We start from the raw sequence: 12,830 nt of genomic DNA on the forward strand, positions 1-12,830 counted from the left end.
TCAAGTGATGAGTTCTCTGCTTTGGGAGGTGGAATCTTCAGACCCATAGGAGCTGTTATGGCATTTTCTGTTTTGTTGGTTTTCTGGAGTTCCTCAGCTTCTCTAGGACCCATCTGGAGGTCAGTCTGCAAAGCAGTTTGTGTAAAGCATGTTTGGTCCTGTAGCTCCTGTGTTAAACAGTTCAGTGCTGGGTCTGGTTTGTCAAGATGGGTCTCCTTCCCTTGACATGCATCCCCTGAGAGGTATCGTGTATGCTGTGGAGCTGCTTCTAGCAAAGGTTTTTGCTCCACTTCCTCTCCATCTTGAGCTTTTGCTTCTCTGTTGTCGAATGCACTACTCTTATCAAAGAAATTAACATACCGTGGTCTCCCTTCATCTGTTAGTTCTCCTTGCTTTAACTGCACATGACAGAAGCCGTTTGCCTCTACTTGTAATCTGCTATGCATGGGAGAATAAAGGGCATTTAGAAATTCATATACCAATCCATTAGTTTGGTTGATCTTTTCAAACTTGGTCTTAAAGTTGGATTCCAGTTTCTCTCTGTGACCTGTGACATTAAATAATTGTGAAACTGAAGGTTTTGTTGTCTTTATATGTATAGACTTGGGTCTCTCTGTACAATCTATGTGTGAGAATCTTACCCTATTTTCCTTCACTTTAGAATGAGTTAAACCAGGCATATGACAATTAAAAGTCTCTGGAAAAGTTATGGGTAAATCTTTTGGTAATTCTGTCCTTGTTTCTGCAAAACAGTAACCCTTTTCCCTTGTATCTGAAACATCAATTTCTCTTGTTTGGTTTAAAGTGTCTCCAATGAGTGATTTTTCTGACGTTGGAGGAGGTATCTCAGAATCTGCAGTGCATTTTAAGTCTGTTTGTGTGGTTAGGCTTTTCTTCATATTCTCAACATGAGATGGATCCATTATGGAGGAGGAAACAGACTCCATAATGGTTTCTGCAGATGTGATTGGTTGATGCATTTCTTCCTCCGTTTTAAACTCCATCTTTGGATGTGCATCCAATCTGAGATCCCAACTATCATGAAGGACTGTTTTTGGTGGAGTTTCTTTGTCCCCTCTCAATTCCTCTTGCAATTTAGCTTCTTCTAGTGTGTTTCCAGAGTCTTTTATTAATTCTTTATTAATGGAATCTGAACAGTTTTCTTCCCTCTCAATTTGTGATTTCTCTTGTTTTAGCTTAGTATGATTGTCATTCTCTGCATTTAAGCTGCTGTGTGTTCTAATATGAGGCAAACTAGACATGTGAGGGCAAGTAACATTCAGAAGCACATCTGCCATAATTTTATCTGGCAACATCTGTTTAATTAGGATTTTTAAATTGCCTCTCAATCTTTTTCTATGACTTGGAGTACCACGTCTGTTGATATAAGGCATCAGTAAAATTGCTGGCTTCTTTACTTTCATGTTTACACATTTGGGATTGAGTACACTTTTTGTTCCTGATATTTTTTTTCTGATTTTCTGCCTTTTAAAATACGATAAAGGAAGCATGTGGATAATGAAAGACATCAGGGCAACTGCAGGTGAAAGTCTTTTTAAGTCTTCCTTTTCTTCTGCCATATGATCATTCAGTGTCTTTCTGGGGCTTTCACCAAACGGGATACTACTTTCTGGTGTCTCAGTGAAAACTTCACTAGCTGGTAAGTTCTCTGGCACTGTAAGAGGATTCTTCAGATCTGCAATTTCTCTGACTGTCGGTCTGCCTCTGCTTTGCTTCGCCTTCTCAACTTGAAATGGGTTCATTGTGGGGCATGGACTAGTCCCCAAAATCGTTTCTGTAGAAAGAGTTTGTGGTTGTAGCTCTTGCTCTTTATTTTGAGTTTTTCTACTTCCTGAACTGCTCTGTCCTATTTGAAATTTGATATATTTGGGCTTCTGCTTTAGTTGTAGGCTGGACCTGAAATCTTCTGTAAGCTGTGAAACTGCTTCTTGCAGAGTTTGTTCCTCTTCCTCTCTGTTATGTTCTTGTGGCTTTTTAAATACACATTTTTTCTCAATGTACTTTGCATTCCATATTTTCTTTTCATCTGGTAATGTTTCTTGCTTTACCACTGAATGACTAAGCCCTATTATTCTTGGTGTATCTGTTTTGGCTTTTAATTCGCTATGCATTTCTGTATCAGGTGGTTCAGAAATTGTAGTGTTGGTGGCATTGTGTAATGCATCAGATATTCTTTTATCTTCCATATTTTTAATGTTGCTTTTAGTATTGCAGTCCAGTTCCTCACTTTGATGTAATTCTTTCTTCTTATTCTTATACTTGCATCTTAACTTGCAATGTTTTGAATTGTGACATACTGTGATTTGAAATACCCATGAAGTTGGTGTTTTCTTTGACTTTGGAGATGGACCTTTGAGACTAAATTTACTTTTACTGTGTAATGCCTTTCTTTTGTTTTTCTGCCTTTTAATGGCAGGTGAAAGAGACACTGAGCCATATACAGAATACTGGTTTAATTTTGATGTAGCAATTTGTTTCTGGCCCTTTGGCTTTGTACTCTTTAGTTGTGGCATCCCTTCAGCAACTGAATTTGGACTCAGAGTTAAAACTAGAAATCTGGCATTCTTAAAAATAGTGTTTTTCCCCTGGAGTGAATAGTTGATCTTATTTGAATCTTCAGACCAAACAGAATATTGGATCTCATCTCTGGGATTTTTATCACACTTTAGGCCTTTGACTGAACCTCGAGTCTCAACAGAACATGGGACTTTGACCAAATGTTGGTTTCTGTCCATATCTTGGGTGTGGAAGGGGTCTTGTGTGCTTCTGGAAAATGGTTTTCTCCTTAAATCTTGAGGTAGAACAAAGTGTCTGGACTCAATATTAGTCTGGCTGTTGATTAAGTCTTGGTGATTAACAAATTGTTGAGCTTGACTAGTAAATTGGGTTTCATAAAAACCTTGATTCTGAATAGCACTTTGTCCTGGAAAAGAATCTTGTGTTTGCGCAGAAATATCCATTCTAACAGAATGTTGATTCTGAATCAAGGACCCTTGAGATCTTGAGCACAGAGTTTTACTCTGTAATGTAGCATTGGGTTTTAAAGGAATTTGAGTTTTCACATTTTCTTCCAGAAGTTTGACTTGGTCTCTAGAAAGAAACAAATGGGCAGGAGGGCATGGTGCCACATCTAGATCTTCACTTTCCACAGTGATTCCAGAAGTTCTTGGAAAGTTAAAGTCAGAGGAAAACATTAAGCTTTTATTTTTGTTGGTTTTCATTATTGAAAATAAGTTCTTTGATGAAAATTGTATTTTATTTTCATTTTCTGGATACCCTCTGTGGCTTAGAATAATTTTCTTTATTTCTGAATGAAACAGTGACAAAGACGAGCTAGTCCCATTTGAAGATGTCGTACGACTTTCACTAAAGTAACATACTTGATGTTTACTTTCACTGCTACCTGCACACATTATTTCATCTGCTGGAGAGGCTCTTTTTTCAACATTACCTTCACTTTCTTCAGATGTAAGTGATGAAGTAATGGTTCTTTCTGAAAAGTTATCAGCTCTGAAATACAAGAAAACAATGTGTAAATGAATTGTCACGTTTATCACTTAGAACATATTTCATACAAGAATATTCTTCTAGATTTAAAGAAACCCAATATGGCACTGAAAACATAACTCAATATAAATTGGAAAGCCATGTCCATATTATAAAATAATTCATTACTTGGTTCCATTCATTTAATAAATTAATCCACTGATAAAGTGAAATAAATCACTTTCATATCTCAGAGAATGAGGGATTTTCACCTCAAAAACCTGTCCAAAAATCTGTTTTAAAGCAATGAATCAAAGTTGCAGGGTAAGATTATACCTTTTTACAAGAAATATCACTTTGTTTCTGTTCTCTGTATGAAAGTTTTGACAAGAATAAAAATAGTCTTATGGAAAGTTGGTAAGTACAACAGAAGAATGTCCAATACCATTAAGTACAGCTTTCTATAAGTCAGTTCAGATTATTTTAACAGCTGTTTATTTTTGATCAAGAAAAAAGCCTATGTTTTAGGGCAGTGCTTCTAGAGTAATGATCATGAAAATGGACTCTCCAGTATCTTGTCTAACTCAAATGATCGGTGTGGTCTAAAAATACTCAGACCAAATACATCAGCATCACCTGGAAAATTATTAGAACTGCAAAATCTCATTAATTTGGAATCTGCTAATTAGAATTTTGAATATTTTATTATTTGCTACCTTTTTTTCACAGATAACACAAAAATGTTGGGTGAATATTTAAAATATGTTAAATAGTTTTCAAGTTCTCATAAATGTTATTTATTAGCATTTAATATATAGGCTACATACATATTTTTGTAATCTACTGGGGTAACTGTGTGTGTCTCCTGGACTGAGCTGAGGGATACCCAGATAGCTGGTAAAACATTATTTCTGGGTGTGTCTGTGAGGGTGTTTGAGGAAGCGATTAGCATTTCAATCATTAGATTAGTAAAGAAGATCACCTCATCAATGTGGGCAGGCATCATCTAACCCATTGAGGGCCCAAGCAGAACAAAAAATAGAACAGTAAATTCTTCCTCTTTCTTCTTGATCTGGAATGTCCATCTTCTCCTGCCCTCAGACATCACAGCTCCTTGTTCTGAGGCTTTTAGATTCTGAAACTCACACCGGTGTTGCATCCCCCACTCCCACCCCAGACCTTCTGCCTTGGACTGAATTATAGCACCAGCTTTCTTGGTTCTCCAGCTTGCAGAGCGCAGATTGTGGGACTTCTCAGCCTCCATAACCATGTGAGCCAATTCCTATATAAATCTCCATATCTATATCTATTATATAACTATCTCTATCTATATCACCTGTATCTACATCTATGAGGTCTGACAATTTCTCGAACTTGCCACCATGCACTTACATTGGCAGCACTGTACAAACATCTCGGTAAGGTTTCACAAAAAAACCTTGTTATATCAGTGTCTCACAGCTGTGTTTGTGTGGACATGTGGTGGTGTCTTCCTGCATGGCTTTCATTATTGTTGCACGTTTTTGTTTGCCATTGTGAGAATGTCTGAGCTTGAATTAGAGCAACGAACAAACGTTAAATTTCTTGTTAAACTTGGCAAGAGTGGAAGTGAAATCAGGGACATGTTAGTCCAGGTTTATGGGGATAATGCCATGAAGAAAACAGCAGTGTACAAATGGGTTAAACATTTTTCTGAAGGAAGAGAACATGTCAATGATGAAGAGAGGTCAGGATGGCCAGTAATGAGTGGAATTGATGAAAACATTGCAAAATTCATCGAATTGTACGTCAAAATCATCAGCTGACTGTGAGAAGCATAGCAGACCAAGTAAACATTGATAGAGAAACAGTTAGGAAAATCTTAACTGAAAATCTTAGCTTGAGAAAGGTGTGTGCAAAAATGGTCTTGAAGGACCGCACCGATGAACAAAAGCAAAGGAGAGTCGAAGTTTGCCAAGACCTTTTGGACAGGCAAGATAATGTTTTGGGTTGTGTTATCACTGGTGATGAAACATGGGTGTACCAATATGGCCCTGAAACAAAGCGTTGAAATGCACAATGGAAGTCAGCCAATTCTCCACGACCAAAAATGTTCCGACAGTCCAAATGAAGAGTCAAAACTATGTTGCTAAGCTTTTTTGATATCAGAGGGATTATTCATTATGAATTTGTACCAACTGGACAAAGAGTTAACCAAGTTTACTATTTGGAAGTGTTAAAAAGGCTGTGTGAAAAAGTTGAGACGACCTGAACTTTTTGCCAATAATTCCGGGCTCTTGCATCACAACAATGCACCAGCTCACATGGCACGGTCTGTGAGGGAGCTTTTAGCCAGGAAACAAATAACTGTATTGGAACACCCTCCCTACTCACCTGATCTGGCCCCCAATGACTTCTTTCTTTACACAAAGATAAAGGAAATATTGAAAGGAAGACATTCTGATGACATTCAGGACATCAAGGGTAATGACGACGACAGCTATGATGGCCATTCCAGAAAAAGAGTTCCAAAATTGCTTTGAGGGTGGACTAGGTGCTGGTGTCAGTGCATAGCTTCCCAAGGGGAGTACTTCCAAGGTGACCATAGTGATATTCAGCAATAAGGTATGTAACCCTTTTTCTAGGATGAGTTTGCGAATCTAATTGTCAGACTTCGTAAGACAGAACATATTCTCCTCCACAAAACTCTACAGTGATTCCTCATTGCTACTCAGAGTAAAAGCCACTGTCTTTAACATGGCTGATAAAGCCCAATCATGATCTGGTCACCTATTACTTCTCTGACCTTCTATATGTCACTCCCTTTCCCTCTCTGCATCAGACACACTGGCCTTTTTACTATTCCTCAGACATTAGGCACACTCCCCACTCCTCCACAGAGCCTTTGCTCTAGTTATTCCCCCTGTCTGGGATACTGTTCGATCATACGTTTGGTTATCTCCCTTATCGCTTCAAGGCTTTAGTTAAATCCCATATTGCAACCTACCTCTCCTCCCCTATTTATGGTACCCTGATTCCTCTTACTCAATTCTACCTTTGTTTTACCCGAAAACTTATCACCTTCTGACATATTATATAATTTACTTATTTATCATGTTATGGTCTATTATCAGACTCTCCTCTAACTAAAAAGTAAGGCAGTGATCATTGTCCATTTTGTTCACTGATGTATCTCAAAGGCCTACAAAAATGCCTGGCACATAGTGGGTTCTCAGTAAATAGTTGCTGAATGGCCATCGTTGCCTCTAGGTTGGTGATAGCTAAAACTTGTGCACAACAAGCTGACCCAGACGTACAACCCAACCCTTTCTTCAAGTTCAATGGTGGGTGGGGGGAGTCCACATACACAAAGTACTCATAAACATAACTGACTTTAATGAAAAATTGGAGGTAGAAATCGAAGGGAGTTGACTACAGCAATACAAAGAACTCCCACTTAAATATTAGGCATGTTGTTCCATTTCTGTAATGTTCTCTGGCCTCTCCCCACTAGGAAATCTCAACTGGCTTTTGAAAATCTAAAAAGAACTCCCCACACTATTAGGAAATGACTGATAGTTCTACAGCCATGGTACAAGTAAATACCAGAAGTGGTTGTAAATCAATTAAATCAATCAGTGCGTATAGCATAGCCCTAGAGTCATAGTACCAAATGAACACCAAATCCGCTTTTAAACAATTTTATCTATCAATGATAACTCACTTCAGGAAATATGCTTCTGAAACCAACCATCCAGCTTCAGCCTTTGAAAGTCATGTAATTTGTGGCACTCTCTCCCACATTTCTAAGGGTGAGGTTAACCCTGAAAGAAATCTTTCCCCAAAACCTGAGCAGCGGTTTGCTTTGGTCCCTGAGACTATGGCCAGCCAGCATGGCTCTCCCTGATTTCAGATACTGAGTGTCTCGCCTTTGATGTCCTTTAGGCCATTCAGTCCTGCTCCTCCCTCCTCTCTGTCCACCCTTCCACCTTTCTCTTCTCTCCCATTTCATAAGCGAGACAAAATCTACTCTGTCTCTGAAATGATACAATATTCAAGCCCTTTTTATTTCAAGATAATTTAAGATGCTCTCCCAAATATAGTTCTGTCCCAAAAAGAAATTCTGGTGTCAGGGTAAAATATTTTTGCCTTGTTTCACATATAATTTTAACTAATCTTCATGATATTCCTCAGAAGTAATTCTAACTGCTATTTTGAAAGTAAGGAAATGTAGGTCTATTGAGTTTAAGTCATTTGTCCAAGGCATTAAGAGGCAGAAATATGATATAAACCTAGACTTTTTTTAAATTCAAACTTTGTGCTTTTTTCACTAGAATATGCTGCATGATAGTAGCCATATTTCTCTTCCCTATCCTTTTCCCTCAACAACCCTCTGCCCCATCTCCTCAATTACTTTTCCCAAATGCCGCCTAGAAAGGTGCCACATAAGGATTAAATTCCCCCTAGGCAGGAATGAAATAATGGCACACAGGGATGGGGAAACTCTGAGGTAACCTTGATTCTGAAGTTGAAAATCCTTTTCTCCCCATTTCTTCTTGTGGCTTCCTCTCTTGTCTACCTATCTTCTGGTTTTTAAATGTTACCAAATTTCAACCATAAAAAAAAAAATCTGGTTTTTAATTACAGACAGTCCCTGACTTGTGAGAGTTCGAATTATGATTTTTAGACTTTGCAATGGTGGGAAAGGGATATCCATAATTACAAGTATTCAACACTTCATTATAAAATAGGCTTTGTGTTAGATGATTTTGCTCAGCTATAGACTAATATAAGTGCTCTGAGCACGTTTAAGGTAGGCAAGGCTAAGCTATGATGTTCTGCAGATTAGGTGTATTAAATGCTTTTTCAACTTACAGCATTTTCAGTTTACAATGGGTTTATTGTGACATAACCCCATCATAAGTAGAGGAGCATTTATACATATGTGAACCTTCAATACAATGCACACCTAATCCCTGTGTACCTGAAACACTGACTCTGGGCCTGCCCAATTGACTTCTGGGTAATCACTTATTCTGATTGCACTACTGAGGTGCTCTACTGTTCTCTGCCATTCCTGTTCCCAACCAGCTCTGACCAGCATTCTACCTACCCGTACCTCCAGATATTGTTATTGCTTCCCAGGGCACCCACCTTACAAACTGGAGTTGTTAGTACCCAATGTGAAAATTGAGCAACCACATTAAATGAATAAAGCCCCTTTATACCTGACAAATGAAAGACATTATAGTCAAGTAATTGCCAGATTCATTTCCCACACAGCTAATAGTTATCTAGCAGAAATACAAAACTGTGTCACTCCTACACTTAACCACCTTCAGCGGTTACAAACTATCTACAGAGTAAAATCCAAGCTTATCAACAGGGTACAGAAAGTCCCCCATGATCTGACACCCACCTATATCGTCACATTCATCTCCCACTACTCCCTAACTCAATCTTAGCATTCCAGCCACTTTGAAACAATCATAATTTATTGCACATACTTTGCTGTTTTTGTTTCCTTGCCTCTGCACATGTCCTAAAATGCCTTACTTATTCTCCTAACCTGCTGTCTTTTTCTGGCCAATTTTCATATACCATTTAAAATTCAGTTCCAGCATAACCCTCCTTGTGAAGCCATCCCACTACCCCTATGCTGGCTTAAGTATTTCCTAAACATTCTTATAATATTTCTATCACTGTTACCATACTGCGAGGCAAGCATCCTTTAAGTATTATGTCTCCTCCACAGGAATATAAGCTTCTTGGGAACAGACTCTCTTATTGTTTGTATCCCAGTACCAAACACAATTTCCATTGTATATCTAATGATTGTTGGATGGATTTTGATGAAAACAACTAAAATATCGGTAGCAACAAGAGTAGCGATGTCAGTATTTAATCCCTTGTACTGATATATCATTACAATGCTGATGAATTCTGATCGTACAAACTCCTTTTGTGTCACTCCTGCAGTACCAAGATCAGGGTTTGCTTGGTTCACAGTAGTGTTAAATGAATATTTTTCTAACTGAATTATCAGAACTGGAGATTACTACTACGTTGTGGGTACTGGAGAGAGAGATTGGGGCAGGGAAGCAAATCACTTTAACCTAAGCATTCCTCATTTGTAAAAACAGCAATAATACTACTTATTTGTAAGGATAATTTTAATAATGTATGAAAAGCCATTAACACACCTTGGAACAAAGCAACCATTTAAAACCAATGTTAGATTGAATTATGATGTTGAACAGCTGTGGTCCTCTATACACATGAAAACACCTTCTTCTAGTACTCAGATACAAATTAAGTTTTGAATAGAACAAAACAACCTGTTTCATTTAATTTCAAAATATAACACTTACCTTTCTTCTGAAGATGAGTGAATTGACCAATTATCTAGAGATAAATGTGAATAAAACAAAGTCAGAGCACCAATGGGAGAAGCCCAGGCTGAACAAGTTTTATGTTAAAATATGATATTGTATATTTACCAAATGTCAGGCTTTTCAGGGAACTGTCGTCATTCTATTTCAAGGGAGACAATAAAACGTTAGAGAAGTAATCCAAATATCAAATTTATTCTTATGTGTGATTTTGAAAAACAGTAGAGAAGGAAATCAACCATTGTTTCTTACCTCCTGGGAATCTGAACTACTCTTTTCTGGAAGTGCAGGCTTTTTCTGAAAGGATGTACAAATCTTTATGAGTATGATCTCAAAAATAATTCCTAGGAAAATTATAAAGAAGATTGCCAGCCAATCATTTTGAGAAGTCCAGGACTCTAGAAAGTCCCATAAGGTAAAAAATATATTATCTTCCACTTCACCTCTCACAGCTTTTTTAAATAAATGTAATTGTTTTGACATTTTTATATAATATGTGAAATCGATTGATATCTCATTCTGAAGTCGATTTTGGATGCCCCCAAAAACAAAAAGGTGACCATAACCACATGCAACTCTCTGCCAGAAAATTTCCAGTGCTGCTCAGTGTCTTACGAAGGGCAGCAGTGATTGCTCTAGGCCTAAGTAAAGTGACGTACGTGTCATAATGGGTGTTTCAGTGACCTCATATCAACTTACTTTAGCGATAATGGAAGTTCATTTGTGAGTCATGTATGGTGCTGTCCTTTTTTTAATTAAAACATTTTTAAATAATCTCTTATTAATTTCACAAAAAGAAACACAATTCTATGAACAATCCCTTAGCATAGTTGGATTATCACTGCTCTGTAATTTGAAAAATGTAGAACAAATTTGACCTGGACATAACCATTTCCTATTTCCACCAGGAATAGTACATTTATGCTTCTTTGTGAGCAGGAAAACATGAATGTAAAGTTGTCAGATTCAGAAAACAAAACTAGCTGTCTCAGTTTAATTTGAATTTTAGATAAACACCAAATAATTTTTTAGTATAAATGTCCCATTGTTACTATATAGGACATATGATAGCTTGTCTCTAAAGGCCTGCCTGATTTTTTTTTCCCCTTAAAATACAAAACCTCATTTTATATTTCTTTCTGCTAGATGGATATGTTGGCAATGTTCTTCTTCAACAATCTACTGTTATGCTGAAAACCAAAGTTAGATTTTGCAATGGTCTGGTGAATTTCCTTTTCACTGTCTCTGGTGATTCCAAGGGGTAAGAACTAGGGTGGGGCAGAGCCAGGTTTAAGTCCTGCTCACTTTCCTTCGCAGTCTACAGAGTAGTTTCGTCATGAGTAGACAAGAGTCTGGACTACTAATGAAAATGTGAACACTGCCTTGGATTTAGAGTACTTTCCCTTTGAAGATGTAATTAATACTTCTTCAGTTATTCAAGGTGGATTGAGAAAAAAATATTATCTTTAAACCAGAGTTAATGGTTCCAGCCTCTCCAGTCACGTAAGTGTGACTGAGTGCAAGGGAAATTTATGGGACTCTTACTTTCCCTGAGTATTGAACAATGAGATCAAAGACACATCCTGAGTGTCACACCAGTTTACTGGACCACAGCCTACACGTGGTTTTGATCTTGATTTAGGTTTAACTGTGATTACGAAGTTTGTCTTTGCAAAGAATAGCCTTCCAGGATGCATGGTAGGCACAAATTAGATCTAGAAAAAACTTCAGCAATTCTTCTGGATATGTCTAGGGTAAAGTACACCCTCCTCTCAGACCCCCCACCTACATACACAGTCGGGGATTTTATTCTGCTGTGTTTTCCTATAAAACTTAATGCAGCTGGCAAAACGCTTAATTTCTCTTGCCTTATGGCAGTCATTCTCTAATTCATTTAATGTTTACCTTAAAGGAGATTCAGTGTTTTAACATTTTACTCTCTAGTTCCTTAGATCTTTAAGAGCTTTATGGCACTGAATCCCTAATTAGTATACCACTGATTAGCTCTTATAAGAACTGAAACGTAACTTCTGTATAACACTCCTGCTGACAGTTGTTTGCAGAGGTGAAAAGTATCCTCTCCAGGGCTTTGTCATGTTTGTTACTTTGTACTTGGCTATTAATAAAATTATACAATTACCTAGTTTTCAGCATAGACGCGTCCGTCCTTTACACTAGGAACCTCTTATATCATTCTCAAGTGAGCATTAAAAGTAAATGCTAAGCTAGAGCTTTAAAAATCACGAAGACAAAAGCAATGAACACCAGAGAAATCCCATTACTAACAGTAATACAGACACTAAAAGAAAACACTCAGAAAAAAATTCTATTGAAGTTTTAAAAAATCTATTACTTTTACCAATATCACATTCTTTGAACTATTCGGACATTTTGAACTAGGTTTTTGTTCTTTATGTATGAGAAAAAATAATAGGTGCATAAACAGCAATACAAACCCGGGATTGCTCATTGGCGAAAAACTCTTCTGTAAATATCTTAGTTCAATACAACAAATATTTATTGAATAATGAAGGCATGGCACTGAATAGTAACTAAAAAGTGCTTTATGGATACAGAATAAGTAAAAACTATTCCCTGACTTGAAGGAGTATATAATTTAAGTGGTATGGAGCAAATATGTCAATAACCTTGAGAAGGCAGAGTGCGCTTAACAACAAAGAGGAAAACACTATGTGGGTTTGAAGGATACTTGGTTGGGGTAATACAAAGAAAGCTACAAAGAAAAATAGAATTTAAGGGCCTTACAAGATGAGGAGGATTTGGTAAGAGGCAAAGACTAACAAAGAAGAAAGTTTCAGGAAGAGGAGACAGACTTGTTCCATAACTCTGCGTAGTCCATGGTAGCTGGAGTATTGTATACTGATTCAGAGCATAGGGGAAATGAGGCTAAAACGTTGACAAGGCCTATTGTGGAGAACCTTGAACAAAGGG

At 37.4% G+C, this 12,830-nt stretch overlaps 1 protein-coding gene across 1 annotated transcript in view; it reads right to left on the reverse strand.

The window, feature by feature from the left end:
* The window catches only part of CCDC168 (coiled-coil domain containing 168), a 28,187-nt gene extending 17,826 nt beyond the window's left edge, over window positions 1-10,361 (reverse strand). The window contains 4 exon segments of the mRNA XM_074331495.1: window positions 23-3,531; window positions 9,858-9,891; window positions 9,987-10,020; window positions 10,131-10,361. Coding sequence (XP_074187596.1) covers window positions 23-3,531; window positions 9,858-9,891; window positions 9,987-10,020; window positions 10,131-10,361 — 3,808 coding nt within the window.
* Between the last annotated feature and the right edge of the window lie 2,469 nt (window positions 10,362-12,830).

The sequence above is a fragment of the Rhinolophus sinicus genome, linkage group LG04 (assembly GCF_036562045.2).
Source record: "Rhinolophus sinicus isolate RSC01 linkage group LG04, ASM3656204v1, whole genome shotgun sequence".
Lineage (NCBI taxonomy): Eukaryota > Metazoa > Chordata > Mammalia > Chiroptera > Rhinolophidae > Rhinolophus > Rhinolophus sinicus.